A 20666-nucleotide genomic window follows, 5' to 3' on the forward strand; every position below is an offset into this window, starting at 1 on the left:
CCTGCAGACGTGGGTTCGAATCCTGGCTTTTTCAGTTACTAGCTCAGTGACTTCAGACAGGTTAGAAACTTGACTCGCAGTTTCCTTCTTTGCATAATGGGGAGCATGTTTCCACCCTCGCGGGGTTATTGCGAAGTTTACATGAGGGACTGTGTTTAAAGTGCCTGGGAGACACAGATTGACTAGATATTGAGTGTCTACCACGTGCTAGGCGTGGTGCTAGGTGCTGGAGATAGTAAAAGTGAACAAGGCACGTAGTTCTTGCCTCCTTGACCTAACATTTGTAATATGAATGGGACAAAAATAAATAAATAACAAGTAAATTAAGAGTCGTTGTAAGTGCTCTGAGGGAAACTGAGAGCTGGGATTGAGAATAACGGAGGAACCTACGTTAGATGAAGAGGCCAGGGAAGAAATCTTTGAAGAGATATTTAACCTGAGTCTAGAGAACAAGGAGGAACCAGACATGTCAAAATGGAGGGCACGGTGGAGAGCCTTCCAGACTAAGGTCTGAAAATGATATGTGCAAAGGCACATTCATGTGCAGAGTTCATTCCTGAGGCAGGAAAGAACTTGGTCTTGAAAAACTGAAAGAAGCCAGTGTGGCAGGAAGGCAATAGGTAAGGGGGAGAAGAGTGAGATCATTTAGCATCTTGTACCCATAGTAATAATTTGGGCTCTTATTCTAATGAGAAGTCACTGAAGAATTTTCAGCAGAGGAGTGACAAGATGTGAGTTCCATTTGATTTCATGTCTCTCAGGCTTGCTGCTGTGTGGAGAACCGATTTGAAGGGGGCAAGATGAGTTGAGGAGATCATTTAGTAGGCAAGAGATTATGCTAGCCTGGCCTGGGGTGGTGACAATGGAAACGTGGCTAAGAGAATGGATTAAATGTGTACCTTGTTTGGGAGGTGGAGTGAATGGATCTTGCTGAAGAGTTTGTGAAAGGTTTTCAATCTAAAATGAAACCGGAGGATATGAAGTGGAGAATCTCGCACATGCTCCCTCAGAAGAATGGAACTTAAGAACTGAGAGACTGATTTCCATAAAGGCCTAATTTACAGAAGACAGAGATTTATTTCCTGACCAATGCACATCCACTAAGAATCTCTCCCGATCCTCAAGCCAAAGAACTTACTGTTTGAACTCTGGCTAGATGACCCCCCCTTTGCAGCTCCTTGCCTATAAATACAGCCAGCTCCAAACCCTCAACGGCCTTGCCTATAGCTTGCTATATCATGCATTTCCCAGATTGTAATTCCTCTGCTATTCCCGAATAAACTCAATTTCTGATAATTCAAGCTTGCCTCAGTTTACCTCTTTCTTTAGGTTGACAGGTTGGATGTAGGAATGAAGGAGAAGGGGTAATCATGGATGATTCTGGGTTACTGGCTGGAGCAACTGGGTGGATGATGGACCAGTTCTTGAAATAGGGGAGTGGAGTTGTGAAGGAAACAGGTCAGGGTGGGTATGTCAAGGGTTTCATTTTGGTCTTGTTGAGTCTGAAATGTCTACAAGACTTCGGAGTGGAGGTGTCAAGTGAGCAGTTGGATATACAAGCTAGGAGTTCAGGGAGAGATCAAGGCCAGAGAGAGAGATTTGGCAGTCATTTTCTGTAATGTAATTAGAGTCATGGAGCTGAATGAGATCTCCTAGGGAGAGTATAGATGGGGATGAGAAGAACCATAATTGAGCCATGGGGCATGCCAACATTTTGAGGTAGGGCAGAGGAGGAGGAGCAAAGAAGATGAGATTAGGGTGGTTTGAAGAGATGAGGAAAACTAGGGAGTGGAAGCCTAGGAAGGAGTGAAAGCCTAGGAGAGCTGCAGAGAGGGCAGGTATGATGAGGACATAGAATTATCCTTTAAATTTGCTAGCTCCTAAGTCATGGGTAACTTTGAGCAGTCTTGGTGAAGTATTGAGGATGAGAGTTAGACTAGAGAGAGGAAGTGGAATATTGTTTAGTGATACATACATATGTAATAAAAGAATAAATATACGCTTGGGAATTATAAACACAGATTCAGGAGAGCAGTTGCCTCTGGCAGAGAGAGTAATGTGATTGGAGAAGGGTATTTCAACAAAATAGAAATTTTATTTTATTTATTTATTTATTATTTGTGAGGAAGATTAGCCCTGAGCTAACATCCAATGCCAATCCTCCTCTTTTTGCAGAGGAATATTGGCCCTGGACTAACATCCGTGCCCATCCTCCTCTACTTTATATGGGATGCTGCCACAGCATGGCTTGACAAGCATCGGGTTGGTGCACACCAGGGATCTGAACCTGTGAACCCTGGGCCGGTGAAGCAGAGCGCGCACTTAACCACTACAGCACCAGGCAGGTCCCTATTTTATTTTTTTATTGAGGTAACATTGGTTTATAACATATAAATTTCAGGTGTACATCATTATACTTCTATTTCTGCATAGATTACATCATGTTGACCACCCAAATACAAATTACAATCCATCACCACACACATGTGCCTAATCATCCCTTTTGCCCTCCTCCCTCCCTCCTTCCCCTCTGGTAACCACCAATCCAGTCTCTATCTCTATGTGTTTGTTTGTTGTTGTTTTTATCTTCTACTTATGAGTGAGATCATATGGTATTTGACCTTCTCCCTCTGACTTATTTCACTTTGCATAATACCCTCAATGTCCATCCATGTTGTCACAAATGGCTGGATTTCATCGTTTCTTATGGCTGAGTAGTATTCCACTGTGTATATATACCACAGCTTCTTTATCCATTCATCCCTTGATGGGCACTTAGGTTGCTTCCAAGTCTTGGCTATTGTGAATAACGCTGCAGTGAACCTAGGGGTGCATGTTTCTTTATGCATTTGTGTTTTCATGTTGTTTGGATAAATACCTAACAGTGGAATAGCTGGATTGTATGGTAGTTCTATCCTTAATTTTTTGAGGAATCTCCATACTGTTTTCCATAGTGGCTGCACCAGTTTGCACCAGCAGTGTATGAGCGTTCCCTTCTCTCCACATCCTCTACAACACTTGTTGTTTCCTGTGTTGTTAATTATAGCCATTCTGATGGGTATGAAGTGGTATTTCATTGTAGCTGAAATTTTATCTTTTATGTGAATCATGGATGTTCATTAAGATGTTGTCTGTACCTCCTAATTTAGGAGGGTGATGTAAATTCAGACCCACCCCCATCTTTTCTCCTTTTTCCACGTGTAGGTCCAGGTGGTTGCAAACTTCCTTGCTGCTTCCCAAGGCCAACGTGGAACTCTTGGGGCACATGGGTTTTTGAAGGGGGGCTATTTCCAGTTCCTCAACCTTGGGCAGACCAGTGAATTTCTCCTGGCCATGTATGGGTGATAAAACTCCAGCCCTCACAACTTGTTTCTGATTCCAATACCCTCCTGTTATAGGAACCTGAAGTCAAGAAACTAACACTGGGTGTTCCAAAAGCAGGAAACTCAAAGTTCCAAAGTTGAGAATTTCTGTTGTGCCAAAAATGAAGAGAGAAGTCAGAGCAGCAAGGGGACCTGTCTGAAGAGGCCCATGGTCTGCAAATAATGAAACTTCTAGGACTTGAGCAAACACAAAGCCATTAGACTAGGGACATTTATATATGCCGAGGACTCCATCATATTACCATGGACGCATCACCATGATGGAACAAAAAAGCCCTCCCCTCCCTGAACTGGTAATAGAACAATTGGAGTCAATTGGTATGCTTAACATCAAAAAGATAGTAAGTTTAAAAAAATAAATCAGGGCTGGCCCCGTGGCTTAGCGGTTAAGTGCACGCGCTCCGCTGCTGGTGGCCCGGGTTCGATCCCGGGCGCGCACTGATGCACTGCTTCTCCGGCCATGCTGAGGCCGCGTCCCACATAGAGCAACTAGAAGGATGTGCAGCTATGACATACAACTATCTACTGGGGCTTTGGGGGAAAAAATAAATAAATAAAATTAAATAAATAAATAAATAAATAAATCATTGTGAAAGGATAGAGCAAAATGTAAAAAAGAACAGATATATTTTGGGAAAAAAAACTTCTTTAATACAGTCACTTTTTGAAATTAAAGACTCTGGAACTATACAGCAATTCCCAATGAAATAAATGATTTAGTGATGCTAGGTGAAAAACTGAGTAGAGGATGTTTGCATGGTGCCAGAGTATTGCTCCACAGATTATTATTTTTTTTTTTTTGTGAGGAAGATCAGCCCTGAGCTAACATCCATGCCAATCCTCCTCTTTTTGCTGAGGAAGACTGGCTCTGAGCTAACATCTATTGCCAATCCTCCTCCTTTTTTTCCCCCAAAGCCCCAGTAGATAGTTGTATGTCGTAGTTGCACATCCTTCTAGTTGCTGTATGTGGGACGTGGCCTCAGCGTGGCCGGAGAAGCGGTGCGTCGGTGCGCGCCCGGGATCTGAACCCGGGCCGCCAGCAGTGGAACGCGCACACTTAACCGCTAAGCCACCGGGCCGGCCCTCCACAGATTATTTACATTAACAATTTGCAAATGGAAAGCATACCTTTATGTGGAAATATGTAGTAGTCACCAGTGTAACCAAGTGATCAAATTTAGTATCACCAGTAGTGGGGCAACCTGACATTAGGTGTCTCCTGATAGGTTACAATATGAAGTACACAGCATCATCCAGGAGATAATAATGCCAAAAATGTGTAACCTAAGTCCAGTCCAGCCTCTAGACTTAACTTCCTGTTTCCGGGAAATACAAAGGATGGAGGAACAGACTGAATGACACCATGAGGAATAAGTAGGCAAATTTAGAATGCAAGACACTTTACAAGACATCTGGCCTGGTCTCTTTACAAAGTCCCTATTAAGAAAAAAGAGAAGTACAAAGACTTCTAGATTGGGGCTGGCCCGGTGGCGCAGTGGTTAAGTGTGCGCACTCCACTTCAGCAGCCCGGGGTTTGTGGGTTCAGATCCCTGGTGCACACAGACGCACTGCTTGTCAAGCCATGCTGTGGCAGCGTCCCATATAAAGTAGAGGAAGATGGGCACAGATGTTAGCTCAGGGCCAATCTTCCTCAGCAAAAAAAAAAAAAAAAGGAGGATTGGCATTGGATGTTAGCTCAGGGCTGATCTTCCTCACACACACACACACACACACACACACACACACACACACACAAAAGACTTCTAGATCTAAAGAGAATACAAACAACAACCAAATGCAAAGCATGAATCTTGATTGGATTATGGTTTCAAAAAATTGTGAGTAATTGGGGAAATTTGAATATGGACTAGATACGAAAGATGAGGAAGACTGGCCCTGGGCTAACATCCATGCCCATCTTCCTCCACTTTATATGGGACCCCGCCACAGCATGGCTTGCCAAGTGGTGCGTTGGTGTGCACCCGGGATCCGAACCGGCGAACCCCAGGCTGCTGCAGCGGAGCACACGCACTTAACTGCTTGCGCCACAGGGCTGGCCCCAGGGAATTATTTCTAATTAACAATAATAATGATACCTTGATTGTGTGGGAGAATGTTCTTATTGGGAGATGCATGCTGAAATACTTACAACTAAAGAGTCATGATGTTTGAGGGCCGGCCCCGTGGCTTGGTGGTTGAGTGAGCGCGCTCCGCTGCTGGCGACCCGAGTTCGGATCCCGGGCTCCCACCGGCGCGCTGCTTCTCCGGCCATGCTGAGGCCGCGTCCCACATACAGCAACTAGAAGGATGTGCAGCTGTGACACACAGCTATCTACTGGGGCTTTGGGGGGAAAAAATAAATAAATAAAATCTTAAAAAAAAAAAAAGAGTCATGATGTTTGCAATTTTCAAGTAGCTCAAAAAAAAGTAATGAAGTGAATCGGAATGTCACCCCAAAGTATGCCTCTTTACATAAGAATTATTTTATTTAGGGCCGGCCCCATGGCTTAGCGGTTAAGTGCGCGCGCTCCGCTGCTAGCGGCCCAGGTTCGGATCCCGGGCGCGCACTGACGCACTGCTTCTCTGGCCATGCTGAGGCCGCGTCCCATGTACAGCAACTAGAAGGATGCGCAGCTATGACATACAACTGTATTCTGGGGCTTTGGGGGAAAAAATAAGTAAAATTTTTAAAAAAGCATTATTTTATTTATTTTTTTTGTGAGGAAGATCAGCCCTGAGCTAACATCCATGCCAATCCTCCTCTTTTTGCTGAGGAAGACTGGCCCTGGGCTAACATCCATGCCTACCTTCCTCCTCTACTTTATATGGGACGCTGCCACAGCATGGCTCGACAAGCAGTGCATTGGTGCGCGCCGGGGATCCGAAATGGCAAACCCTGGGCCGCTGCAGCGGAGCGCGTGCACTTACCTGCTTGCGCCACCGGCGGGCCCCCATAAGAATTATTTTGAGTTGAAGGCAATTAAGAAGCAGCAAATACAGGAAAATCTCCCTCTCCCCTCCCCCTTTCTGCCTAAGGCAGGATATAGATTTTACTTTACCGGAGAGAAGTCTAGACTCTTGTCTGCCCAGAGATGGCACCAGAGGAATCTGCAAACAAGCCTCACTCCATTAGTCTCCATTCATAGGTTTACTTTCCCACAGTTTCCGGTCCTTCAAAGCCCAAAACTGTTTTCTTTTGTCCTGCCATTTCTCTACAAATTTATCGTTCTATGTTGAAGACGCTATATAAGCCCAAGTTTTAGCCACCTCATGGAGTTACTCACCCCTGAGTTTCTCCCATGTGTATAGGAGATATACATGTTAATGAACTTCTGTTTTTTTCCTGTTAATCTGTCTTTTGTTACAGAGCCCCAGCTGAGCACCTAGAAGGGTAAAAGGAAAGAACATTTTTCCTCCCCTACAATAATATATATATATATATATATATACACACACAAATATAAGTTAAAGAAACAGTGGCACAAAGTTAAGAGATGTTGAATCTGAGTGGTGGTTATACAGGTGGTGGTTGTACTAGTCCTTCAACTTTATTGTATGTTTGAAATTTTTCTTTTTCTTTTCTTTTTTTTTGGTGTTCAAGGTTTATTGAAAATATAGCACAGCAGAAAGATTCAAATGGCTCCACGTGGGGTTTTGAAATTCATCCCAGCTGTAAAGCTGAGTGACCTGCAGGTTGGAGAGACTGCCAAAGTCCAAGAGTTTGAGCATTTCCTTGGTGTCAGGATCTACTTCAATGATCTCCTTATCCAGGGCTGAGACCTTAGGAATATAGTTCTCTCTCCTCTCTCTCTCCTCCTCCTGCAGCTTGATAGAGATACCTCTCACGAGGCCCCTCTGGATCCCCTTCATCAGGTGTGTGACATAGCCTGCGATCTTGTTGTGGAGCTTCTTGCTGGGAATAATGGTGATCTCCTCGCACACATGCTTGTTGGTGGGGAAGTCGCTGCCCAGGTGGGTGTAGTACTTCTCAATGATGACCGGCCGTCTTCTCCATGGTTTTGGTGCCAACGCGGCCCATATTGGCGGGTCACTGGTAAAAGAGCTGACATTTTTCATAATAAAGTTGGGGGGAAATTACTAAATGGAGCAGAAAAGATAGTGAACTAATTTAGACTGATAGTGGTAGCTCCCTCCTCTAGACTCAGAAATGAAATTTGCCAAAAATGTGTAACCTAAATCCAGTCCAGCCTCTAGACTTTGGTTTCTTTCATTATTTTTTTCTGAACTACTTTCAAGTTGCAAACATCATGACTCTTTAGCTCTAGGTATTTCAGCATGCATCTCCCAAGAATAAGAACATTCTCCCACATAAACATGGTATCATTGTTTTGCTTAAGTAAATTAGAAAAAATTCCCTAAATTCCTTCATATCCAGAAATGAGATTTGTTTTTTTTTCTGTGAGGAAGATCAGCCCTGAGCTAACATCCATGACAATCCTCCTGTTTTTGCTGAGGAAGACTGGCTCTGAGCTGACATCTATTGCCAATCCTCCTCCTTTTTTTTTTTTCCCCAAAGCCCCAGTAGATAGTTGTATGTCATAGCTGCACATCCTTCTAGTTGCTGTATGTGGGACGTGGCCTCAGCATGGCCGGAGAAGCGGTGTGTCGGTGCGTGCCCGGATACGAACCTGGCCAGAGAAGTGGTGTGTCCGTGCGCACCCAGGATCCAAACCCACTCCGCCAGTAAGCGGAGCGCGTGCACTTAACCGCTACGCCCCGGGACCGGCCTGAGATTTGTTTTAAAATAATCTAATAATCCAATGGGCCAGAGGTGAGGGGTGGGGATACAGGAAATAAGGGTGGCTGTGAATTGATGATTGTGGGTGTAAGGTGATGCGAAATGGTGTCCTTGCACTCAACTTTTATTTGCTTGAAATTTTCTATTTAACAACAACAAAGAAGAGAAAAAGAAGTGAAGCAGGGTTGAGAATTTGAGAAACTAAAGTAAAAACTGAGAAATCTACAAGGAGACAGAAGATGGTTGGGGAGGGGCCAACCTGGTGGCACAAGCGGTTTAGTGCTCGCGCTCTGCTGTGGTGGCCCGGGGTTCGCTGGTTTGGATCCCGGGCGCGCACCGACGCACTGCTTGGCAAGCCATGCTGCGGCAGCGTCCCATATAAAGTGGAGGAAGATGGGACGGATGTTAGCCCAGGGCCAGTCTTCCTCAGCAAAAAAAAGAGGAGGATTGGCAGATGTTAGCACAGGGCTGATCTCCTCACCAAAAAAAAAAAAAAAAGAAAGAAGAAGAAGATGGTTGGGGGGGAGACTGACTACAGCCAGAGTGGAAGAGTCAGGCTGCTTGAGATGGGGATGAGGCTAAGGGAGAGATTTTTTAGCTGTGCTTGCCACTGCCCCTTCCCTCCCCTGCCCCACTCCCCAGGGCCCTGGGTGGATTGTTACCTGCCCTTTGCCTCATGAGGCAGAACATCATCCCAGCACTCCAGCCTGGCTAGACCAGTGGACCTGAAACATTATCTCCCCCTCTGCTTCTTCATATCCTAGGGTCTAGGCTTTAGTCTTCCCCTACCAAGCTCACTGATACCTCCAAAGTAATAGGAACTCAAAGGGGAACATATTTGCAACAAAAAGGAAACAACAAACTGAGAAACTAATATTAGATGAAGCAGAGAATTGATAACAATAGACTTGATCGAGTTTAAAACAACTATAATAAATACCCTCAAAAGATAAGGGAGGGGGGCCGGCCCGTGGCGTAGCAGTTAAGTGCGAGCGCTCCGCTGCTGGCGGCCCGGGTTCGGATCCCGGGAGCGCACTGACGCACCGCTTGTCAGGCCATGCTGTGGCGGCGTCCCATATAAAATGGAGGAAGATGGGCCAGTCTTCCTCAGCAAAAAGAGGAGGATTGGCATGGATCTTAGCTCAGGGCTGATCTTCCTCATAAAAAAAAAGAGAGAATAAGTTTAAAAACTTAGACAAAATGGGTAAAGTTCTAGAAAAAGATGTAAAATGTCAAAAGTGGCACAAGAAAAAATAGTAAACTTGAATAGACCAATAGCCAATAATGAAATTGAAACGATAGTAAGAAATCTTTCAGCTCCACACTGAAATGGTTATAGATAAGTTCTGCCAAACTTTCCAGGAGTAATGAACTCCTCTGTTATACCACTAGTTTCAGCCATTTGGAAAAACATAAAACTGGATCCATAGCTGACACCATATGCCAGAATGAACTTCAAATAGACCAGGGATCTAAATGTAAAAAATGGAACTACATAAAGTAGTAGAAGAAAACATGAGTAATTTTTCCTAATAATATGTGTATAAAGAAAGCCTTTTTAACTATGACTCAAAATCCAGAAGCAATAAAAGATCTATAAATTTGACTCCATTAAAAAAAGATTTTTACTTAAGCAAAAATGAAAAACTGGGAGAAAATATTAGCAACTTCCATGGAGACAAAGGACTAGTATCTTTAATACATAAAGAGGTCTTTAATATAAAATTAAAATTAAAGGAAAGTTTTCCTTTCTGGGATGGAAGACAGTGGTGCAGGTTTCCAAGAACAATTGAGGGGATAAGGGAAGAGCAAAAACCCAACAGCAAAATGGACAAAAGATATAAACAGAAAATACACACACACAAAAGATACCAAAACGACCCTTAAACATACAAACAAATACTCAACTTCACTTATAAAAAAGAGAAATGCAAATTAAAACTATACTGAGAAACCATTTTGCACCATTTAGATGGGTAGAAATTTAAAAACTTAACAACATCCTGTTGGCAAAGCCGTGGGGAAACAGACACCCTCATACATCGCTGGAGGAAGCACATATTGTGTAAAACCTATGGAATTTGGCAATATTTAACAAAACTACATATGAATTTACTCTTTGATGCAACAATTCACTTCTGGGAACTTACCCCAAAGACAGACAGCTACAAATATGAAAAAAACATATCCACAATGCTATTAGTTGCAGTATTATCTGTAATTGCAAAATTCTGCAAACAACTTAAATTCCCATCTATAGGGACAGGCTGAATAAAGTACAGTATGTCCACACAATGGAGTACTATGCAGCCAAAAAAAGAATGAAGAAGGTCTCTATAAACTGATATGGCGCCATTTCCAGGATATATTATTAATTGAAATAAGAAGGTGTATATTATTTTTTGTTAAGGGAAATAAAATATGTGTCTGATTATTATTACTATTATTGTTATTTTGCAAAAAGAAACACAGAAAGATTAAACCAGAAACTAATAAACATGGAGTGGAGGGGAGAAGGACAAGAGTGAGACTTCTCTGAGTTTATGTATTTTTATAGTTTTGACTTTTGAATCTTGTAAATCATTTACAAGATTCAAAAGGTAAAATCAAATAAAAAATGTATCATGATTAAAATAGGGTTTATCTCAGGAATGCAAAGATGATTAACATGAGAAAATCTAGCAATTGTAATTCACCACATTGATGGAGTAAAGGAGAAAAATAATAGGATTATCTCAATAGAATCAGAAAAGTATTTGATAGAAAGTTCAGCCCCTATTTTTGATAAAAACTCAAAGAAAACCAGTGATAGAAGAGAACTTCCTTAACATAATACAGCCTACGTGCAAAAAACTTATAGTAAACAGCATACTTAAAGACACGTACTCTGAGATCGGAGAAAAGGATTACTGTTGTCCCCACTACTGTGCAACCTGGAACTGAAATCAATGTTTAAGGATTGGAAGGTGTGACAGAGACTGCTAATTGCCCACCTATAGTATTTCCCCCATTTTTTACCTGAGCATATGGCAGCACACATTTCCCAGCCTCCTTGATGTGCAGTGAGGCCACGTGACTAAGTTCAAGTTGAAGTAGAAGTATTACAAGTACATGTAAATGAAAGTATTCTAAGCATGTGTAAAGTACTTCTGAGACTTCTCTTTAAAAAGGAAGGGGGAACTTTCTCAATTCCCCTTTTTTTTCCTGCCACCAGAGTATGGAGATGATGGCTGTAGCTCCAGCAACCGTCCTCGTGTGAGAATGGAAGTAGAGGTGTGCTGTTAGTATTTAACAAGTTCTCCAGGGGTGGGCGTGGGAGGGGAGGGACCCTGATTTGTAGCACTTGCCCATTTCTGTGGTGTAAATATTCCCATCATGGCTGATTTCAAGCTACCAACTTGAAGTCACTGAAGATGGAGTTGGGAAGAGATGCACACATGAAGTAGCTGGCTCCAGCCATGCACCGGTGGCCACGTGCAGCCACCGTAGCAGTCTGGGCCTTTGACACCACGGAGCCTCCATACTAACTCTGAATTTCCTCTCTCCTGCCTTCCTTCATGTAAGGGGAAAATAAACTTACTTGTTCAAGATATGCTTTTGGGAGTCTTGTACTCACCGAGAAATTGAACACTAACACAGAGAGGTTGAGACAAAACAGTATTTCCTCAGGATGTGGTTTCCTATATAAAAATGCCAAGAGGATTAACACCAATGTATAAGTAATTAGAGCTCAAAAAGAGTTCTGCAAGGTTGCTCTAAAGGAAATCAATTTACAAACTAGTATTCCTCTCGACCGGCAATAACCAACTACTTAATGTATTTGTGAAAGTAAGATACAATTCACAATAGTGACAAAACTATAGAGCACCTAGGAACCAATCTAAAAAAATGACTTTTATAGAGAAAAAAATTTAAAGTCTCTTAAGGACTTATAGAGATTGAGCAAATGGAATGAAATACATATTGATGGATAGTAACATGGTAAAGATGTTTTTTCTCTCTAAATACATCCAATGATTTATTTATTTATTAATTATTTTTTATAATAAATTGCTTTTTATTTTATTTTTGTTTTTGTGAGGAAGATCAGTCCTGAGCTAATATCCATGACAATCCTTCTCTTTTTTTGTGTGTGTGAGGAAGATCAGCCCTGTGCTAACATCTGTGAATCCTCCTCTTTTTTTTTTTTTTTTTGCTGAGGAAGACTGGCCCTGGGCTAACATCCATGCCCATCTTCCTCTACTTTATATGGGACGCCGCCACAGCATGGCTTGCCAAGCAGTGCGTCGGTACATGCCTGGGATCTGAACCTGTGAACCCCCGGCCGCCACAGCGGAGCGCGGGCACTTAACTGCTTGCACCACTGGGCTGGCCCCCAATCCTCCTCTTTTTGCTGAGGAAGACTGGCCCTGAGCTAACATCCATGCTGATCTTCCTCCATTTTATGTGGGACGCCGCCACAGCATCGCCTGACAAGCCGGGTGCGCACCTGGGATCTGAACCCCCAGCCGCCAGCAGTGGAGTGCGTGCACTTAACCGCTATGCCAGGGGGCCGGACCCTAGCCAACGATTTAATGCAATTTCCATGAAAAGTCCAGCAGGATCTTTTAAGGAACTTCATAAAGTTATTTTAATATATATGAAGAAATAAGATCCATGAATATCTGATTAAATTGGAAAAAAAAGAGTAAATGGAGAGGATATCCCTTATGAGGTTAAGAAAGCCACGTAAGGGGCCGCCCCGTGGCGTAGTGGTTAAGTGCGCGTGCTCCGTTGCTGGCGGGCGGAGTTCTGTTCCTGGGCGAGCACAGCATAGAATACATATAAACTGTCAAAGCTTTATTTTCCTGAATATAAAGAATAAGAATTCCTATAAGTCAATAAGCAAAAGACAAAAACAACTTAAAAATGGACAAAAGACCAGAACAGACAGTTCCCCAATTAGGAAGCTGGAATTGCCAATAAACATGAAAAGATGCTCACATGTCTCTATACATGTTTTATAATTTTATTTATTTATTTATTTTTTCCCCCAAAGCCCCAGTAGATAGTTGTATGTCATAGCTGCACATCCTTCTAGTTGCTGTATGTGGGACTCGGCCTCAGGATGGACGAAGAAGTGGTGCCTCAATGCGCACCCGGGATCCGAACCCGGGCCACCAGCATTGCAGCGCGCGCACTTAACCACCAAGCCACAGGGCCGGCCCCTATACATATGTTTTAAAACATTTCTTGTTACCTTAAGTCTCTGAGTATTAAAACACATCTTTTGGATTGAATCATTATTATTATCATTATTCTAAGTACATGAATGGTCAAAACAAGACAAGAATTTTGAACCTAAAAAGTACAAGTTTATTGGAAATGCATCTCCTAATGAGATGAACAAACTTTATTTTTCAATTGGTTCACATAGAGTGAGACAGAGTTTGTCACCACTTCTATTCCTATTTTTGTTTTCACAAATGTAAGATCTGAGAAAACTTAAAAGAAGTAGGTAGATGGAAATTGGAGACAGTTTTTCATAGTAATGTCACTATATGTTCCTTTATTTAATGTCCCAGGTGGTTTTCACATCCCAGGTATTGTGGCATACTGAAACAATGGAATATTATGCAGGAAATAAAATGGATGAACTGGAACTACAGCTACAGATACCAACACATATAAATCTTGAAAACATAACGTTGAATAAAAAAAAGTAAGTTACAGGGCCGGCCTGGTGGCGTAGCAGTTAAGTGCACGCACTCTGCTGCTGGTGGCCCGGTTTGGATCCCAGGCGCGCACCGACACACCCCTTGTCAAGCCATGCTGTGGCGGTGTCTCATATAAAATGGAGGAAGATGGGCACGGATGTTAGCCCAGGGCAGTCTTCCTCACCAAAAAGAGGAGGATTGGCGACAGATGTTAGCTCAGGGCTAATCTTCCTCACACACAGAAAAAGCAAGTTACAGAAGGATGGATAAGGTATGATATTTATACAAATTTTAAAAACACGTGACCAAGATTGTTGGTGGATGGAGGACATACTCACCAACTTCGAAATAGTGGGTATCACTAGATAGGGGGGAGCAAATAGGATTGAGGGGTACAAATTCAGCCTTCAACTGTATGTATAAGATTTTATTTACTTTCAAACAGATCTAAGGCACCTTAGAAGAAATGTTCATATCTATGAAATCTGAGTATCGGCTGTGTTCTTGCTCTTCATAGTTTTCTGTGGAGTCAGAAACAGTTCATGATAAACTTTTAAAACAAGTGAAGGAGTAGAGAAAAGGAGAAAACTAAGTCTTTCACTGTAGAAGTTATTTCACCTAATAAAAAATACATATTTTAAACTTGCACAATATTATATGTCAATTATATCTCAATAAAGCTGGAAAAAAATACATATTGAAGTCTCTGATGTTTGAATCAATTTCAAGGTTTGTGAAGCAACTAAAAAAGTCTAGTGCAAAAATTAATTCAAAATTGTACCAGTTGATGTAATGCATCGACAGCAAAGGTTACTAAGCTTCTTTCTTAAGGTGAAGCTCAGTGGAAACTAATCATTGAGAATGAAAAGTTCCATCTGTCTCTTGTGGCAGCGGGAAAGTTTTTTTTTTTTTTTTTTGAGGAAGACTGGCTCTGAGCTAACATCTATTGCCAATCCTCCTCCTTTTTTCTTTCCCCTTTTTCTCCCCAAAGCCCCAGTAGATAGTTGTATGTCACAGTTGCACATCCTTCTAGTTGCTGTATGTGGGACGTGGCCTCAGCATGGCCAGAGAAGCGGTGCGTCAGTTTGCGCCCGGGGATCCCAGCCGGGGCCACCAGCAGGAGAGCGCAGGCGCTTAACCGCTAAGCCACGGGGCCAGCCCAATAAGTTATTCTTGAATGAATGTAGGAAGACAATTATTTTCAAGCCTTTTTAAAAATTCAATTAAAAAATTTTTTTTTTTTTGGTGAGGAAGACCGGCCCTGAGCTAACATCTGTTGCCGATCTCCCTCCATTTTTTGTATGTGGAACTGTCACCACAGCACGGCTTGATGAGCCTGTGTGGATCCACGCCTGGGATCCAAACCCACGAACCCTGGACACGGAAGCGGAGCACACAAAAGTTAACCACTACGCCGGCCCCACCGGGCGGCCCCTAATTTTTTTTTGAGATTCAAGGGAAATTTTAAACGTGAAGTGCCAATTATAAAACCAAGTCAGAGTTTCTGGTTGGACCAGGCGGCTGTTTCTGCCAATCTGGTTTCTGCTCTGCCCCCTGGTGGTGGCCCTACGCCTAGCGGTAAGGGGAAAAGGGATGAACTATTTAAGGTATTTTCGGAAACAGAGGTTGACGACTTAGCGTCATTTACATACCCACAATGCATTGCGCAAGGCTATTTCCTACTTTAAAAGGCTAGATTCTTCTTTTTCTTTCGACTATTTTTCCCCTAAAAACGACGGTACTTTCACAGAATTGTCGGATAAAGGCAGAAACCACTGACTCTTTTGGGTAAATAGTTACCATTGGTGTTCTAGGAGTTATGGTTATTCGAGCACTGTGTGGACGCCACGCTGTTTTATACTCTGGTTTCTCTTCAAAGCGTATAAATCTTTCGCCTTTTACTAAAGATTTCCGTGGAGAGGAACAGTTCTGAGTCTTTATCCAATTTTTTGAGGCCTTGCATTTGCAGGGCTTATTAACTTGTAAGTGAATAATAGACGTGTATCAGTGTAGAAACTACGTAAGGCTGTCATTGATTTCTGACTCAGAGAGCGTAGGTGTTGTCTTCTCAGAAAGCGACGTGACTTTTTTTTTTTTTTTTTTCTTAATACGTTTTTTTGTCGCTAGTCGTAGCGGCTTTTTTCTGACGAACAGTGACTTTCTCCGGGTAGCCCACTCCTCCAGATGCCCCGGGTCTCCACTGCCGCGGTTTCCTCTTGGGCGTCTCCTCTGCTCTGCGGGCGTTCCCACCGGTTCCGGCCGCGGCACTGACGGCTGTGCCCACGTGCGCACGTCAAGGAAAGGGCCGTCTGGCCTCAGAAGCCGGCCGAGCGCCAGGAACAAAGCCATGTGCCGCCTGGGTAAACGGATGAAGAATGGGTGGAAGCCTGAGTCTCCCTACTGCTCCAAGCGGCCGACGGGGCTTTTCAGCGTGAAGAAGGTTGCGCATGCTGGGCGTTACACCCCTGCCTACTAGGTTGTCTAGAAGAAGACCCACGTCTCAGGCGTGCTTTGGATCGTGCAGCTTGTCCTCGCGGAACTGTATGTTCTGGGTGCCGACCCCCGATGTAGGCAGAGGGACGAGCGCCCTCACTCGGGAGCACCAGCAAGAAGGGGCCAGCTCGGGGCGGGGCGCCAACGCAGCCTTCTCCCAGGAAGCACACAGTTATAAGAAATCCAAGTACATTCACGGAGAAGGCAGATACACTTCATTCCTAGCGCTTCGGATTTATGTTCACACGTTAGAGACCACCAAGCATTAACCTGAACTGCCTCCTGTGCCTGCCATGGGGCCTGGCACAGAGCAGTCGCCCAATAGACGTTTGCTACCTGTGAAGTAGCTGGTTAACCTGTTTTTGTTGAGGCCTTGAATAAAAAGTCCTTGAACTTGAAAAAGTTCAAGCTTAGGCATATCCGTTCACAAATATTTTTCAAGGCAGTACCTGCGCGCCTCAGGCCAGGCCCGCCTCTCCGGGGCTCTGGCTCTAAATGTTGCACTTATGTAACTTTGCTTTTTTAAAAAACTTCTTAAAAACTGAAGTATAATCAGTTGCTTTTTTTTTTTTTTTTAAAGATTTTATTTATTTATTTTTCCCCCAAAGCCCCAGTACATAGTTGTCTGTCATAGCTGCACATCCTTCTAGTTGCTGTACGTGGGACGCGGCCTCAGCATGGCTGGAAGAGTGGTGCCTCGGTGCGCACCCGGGATCTGAACCTGGGCCGCCGGCAGCGGAGAGCACGCACTTAACCGCTAAGCCACGGGGCCGGCCCTAATCAGTTGCTTTTTGTATGACACATTTATATTTTTTCCTGATGAAGTAATTTAGCCTTAAAACTAGAACTGAATCATTTGTTAAAAATAGAAAATTCTCAGGTTTATTTGTGATTTCAGGTTTTTATGTGGATCAAGACAGTAAGTGTTATAAATTTGAACTTTAAAAATACACTTATACTACATGACAATCAAATGCAATATACACACCCTAACTGGATCCTAAACAAAAAACAAAAAAAGGAGGAAGGAAGAAAACAAGGTACATTTTTTTTTTTTTGTGAGGAAGATCAGCCCTGTGCTAACATTTGATGCCAATCCTCCTCTTTTTGCTGAGGAAGACTGGCCCTGGGCTAACATCCATGCCCGTCTTCCTCCACTTTATATGGGACGCTGCCAGAGCATGGCTTGCCAAGTGGTGCATCGGTGTACACCAGGGATCCGAACTGGCGAACCCCGGGCTGCTGCAGCAGAGCGCACACACCTAACCGCTTGCGCCACTGGGCTGGCCCCAGAAGGTACATTTTTGACACAATTGTGGAAATTTTAATGTATACTCTATTTTAGATGATATTATTGAATTAATAATTGTATTAGTTTTGTTGCTGCTGTAACAAATAATCATAAATGTAATGACTTACAAATTTATTCTCTTACAGTTCTGGAGGTCAGAAGTCTAAAATCAAGGTGTTGGTGGGGCTGCATGCTTTCTAGAGGCTTCAGGAGAGAATATGTTTCCTTGCTTTTTTCAGCTTCGAGAAGCTGCCTGCATTCCTTGGCTCGTGACCCCTTCCTTGCTCCACTCCAACCCTCTTGCTTCTGTTGTGCCGTCTCCTAGTACTAACTCTGGAACCTCCTGCCTCCCTCATATAAGGACCCTGGTGATTACCTCAGGCCCATTTGGATCATCCAGAATAAACTCTCCATCTCAAGACTCGTAATTTAATCATACCTGCAAAATCCCTTTTACCAGGTGAGGTAACATAGTTACAGGTTCCCAAGATTAGGATGTGGACATATTTGGAGGCCATTACTCAGACTACACAATAAAGATATTGTAATTATGTAGGAGAATGTCCTTACTCTTAGTAGAAACATAATGTGAAGTTTTTTTTTTTTTGGTGAGGAAGATCAGACCTGAGCTAACATCCACCACAATCCTCCTCTTTTTTTTTTTTGCTGAGGAAGACTGGCCCTGGGCTAACATCCGTGCCCATCTTCCTCTACTTTATATGGGATGCCGCCACAGCATGGCCTGACAAGTGGTGCATCAATGCGCGACCGGGATCCGAACCCCAGACGACACAGCGGAGCGCGCACTGAACTGCTATGCCATGGGGTCGGCCCCTAATGTGAAGTATTTAGTGGTGAAATGATATCTGAAACTTTCAAATAGCTCAGTAAACAGAGAAAGAAAGAAAATGTGTCAAAGAGTATAGGTATATAGGTATTCATTCTATTATTCTTTCAACTTTTTTGTAGCTTTGAACTTTTTAAAATAAGTTGGAGGAAAATAAATATATTAAAAAATTCCATGTAATATGTTTTAGATATTTGTATTATACTTAAAATTTCATTTTTAAAAGTTCCATTGTTTTTATTAGACTATGACTGCCTTAGACCAGTGGTTTCCAGATTTTTGGATTTTCCAATTATTAAAATTTCCAAGAAATTTCCGGGGTACTATTTTTTACCATCATTCTACAAAAGGCAGGCCATTTCAAGACTAAAACCAGTAAGAATGACTTGACCCCCAAACGACAGGTCACTTCTTTAAAACAGGAAATCCATTTAGCTTTATGGAAAACATAACTATATTTTGTTAACTTTTCTCTCTTCTCTCTACCCAAATAGAGGAAAGCTGAAGCTCAAACTGTTTGGGGGAAGGCTGGGCTGCCTTAAGACTAACAATATCAGGGCCAGTGGTGCCCTCTGGTGGCAGCCTGGGGAATTACTTCCATCTGACTTCATTTCCTCTGAGTTGGAGGGACACTGCCCTCACAATGCCTCAGTCAGTCAGTCATGCATGCCAGGCATTGTTCTCAGTGTTTGGGATATATCAGTAACAAATATCCCTGCCCTTGTGGAGCTTAAACAATAAGTAAGTGCTATGAAAAAATAGCAGCATAAGGGGGATTGGGAGCCCAAGTGTAGGGAGTGGTAGTGTGGGCTGCAACTTAAAAAAGAGTAGCTCTCATTGAGAAGGTGAATTTTCTGTAAAGATTTGAAAGGAGGTGAGGGAGTTAGCCATGCAGCTAGTTATCTGGGGTGAGGGGTTCTAAGAACAGAACCTCTCTCATCATTAACAGAAAAGTCAGTACAAACACCCTAAGGCAAGAGCTTGTTTGTCAATTTCAAGAGCCAGTGTGTCTGGAGCCCAGGGAAGGAGAAACAAGCAGGAGACAGTTCAGAGGTAGTGGGAGACTAGATGGCCTAGGGCCCTGTAGGCCACAGTAGGTTTTAGCTTTACTTTCAGTGAAATGGACAGCCCTGCAAGGTTTTGAGCAGGGCAATAGAATGTGAAGTGTAAAAGGACCACTCTGACTGCTGTACTGAAAAGAGAATGGGGCAGACAGCACAGTCATCTAGACAGGAGATGATGGTATTAGCTGGCTAAGTATTAGATGGCTAAGACCAGGGTATTAGCAATGGAAGTAGTGAGGTCGAGTTGGATTCTGGATATATTTGGAAGGTAGAGTCAACAGACAGAATGGATACAGATGTTAAAGAGAGACAAGGAGAACTCCACTATTTTGTTCTGAGTGGCAGGAAGGATGAGTTGCCATTAGTGAGTTGGGGAATGTGGCACAGGATCGGGAGTTCAGTTTTGGACACAGTAAGGTAGAAATGTTTGGCTGGAAATAGAAATGTGGGAGTCATTGCATACAAATGGTATTTAAAGCCCTGAGACTGGATGAAATCACCAGAGTGTAAAAGTAGACAGAGAAGATGCTCAAGGTCAGAGTCTTGCCTTGCTCCAACTTGAAAGAAGCTGAGTTGAAGAGGAGGGATCAGCAAAAGAGAATGAGAGGAAACAACCAGAGAGGTAGGAGAAAAACCAAGTGGGCGTGGTATCCTGAAGGAGAGTGAGGGGCCAGCAGCCTCTCCAGAGGCTATGCCTTTGGACCTTCTAGGATGTCGGTCCCTCTGGAGCAGCTTTTTTCCTTGGTGAGCACAGGCACCCCTGCCCATCATCACAGCTCTCATTTGATCTCCCTCCCCCTGCACACACAGGGAACAGAGAGATAGCAAGACTGTTTATTGACCTCCTCCCAGCCAGCAGTTCTCCCTCTCCCTCTCCCTCACGGGCATGCCTAACCCCCAGCCTCCCACCCAGAGCCCAGGGTCACCAGGCTCCTTCAGCCAGGCTTCCTGCCACACAGCCTTGGCCTTTCTGGGTTGCCTCAGAGGCTCTGTTACTCCTTTCCTTCCATATCCTCCTTCTGGAAGTGTGTGATGTAGGCCTTCTGATCCTGATCGCCAGGGCCAGAGGAGCAGCTCGCGCTGCGGTAAGAGGCCTCGCTGAGGTGTAATGCTGGAGGCGGGAGTGAGCCTGA

The 20666-nt window shown here is 43.4% G+C and overlaps 1 protein-coding gene, 1 non-coding gene and 1 pseudogene across 2 annotated transcripts in view; 1 reads left to right on the forward strand and 2 right to left on the reverse strand.

Annotated features, from left to right (window-relative positions):
• Window positions 1-7015: 7015 nt before the first annotated feature.
• Window positions 7016-7422, reverse strand: LOC101391132 (small ribosomal subunit protein eS17 pseudogene; annotated as a pseudogene).
• Window positions 7423-15695: 8273 nt separating this feature from the next.
• LOC147914067 (U5 spliceosomal RNA) lies at window positions 15696-15811 on the forward strand. Its single transcript, XR_015555896.1, has one exon. It is a non-coding gene; the product is annotated as a U5 spliceosomal RNA (small nuclear RNA).
• A 3644-nt stretch (window positions 15812-19455) lies between these two features.
• The window catches only part of ARMH1 (armadillo like helical domain containing 1), a 41158-nt gene continuing 39947 nt past the window's right edge, over window positions 19456-20666 (reverse strand). The window contains exon 12 of the mRNA XM_087446064.1: window positions 19456-20644. Coding sequence (XP_087302190.1) covers window positions 20526-20644 — 119 coding nt within the window. The 3' untranslated portion in view covers window positions 19456-20525. The remainder of the gene's footprint in view (window positions 20645-20666) is intronic.

Source organism: Ceratotherium simum, chromosome 22, assembly GCF_057802395.1.
Source record: "Ceratotherium simum simum isolate JZ-2026a chromosome 22, ASM5780239v1, whole genome shotgun sequence".
Taxonomy (NCBI): Eukaryota; Metazoa; Chordata; class Mammalia; order Perissodactyla; family Rhinocerotidae; genus Ceratotherium; species Ceratotherium simum.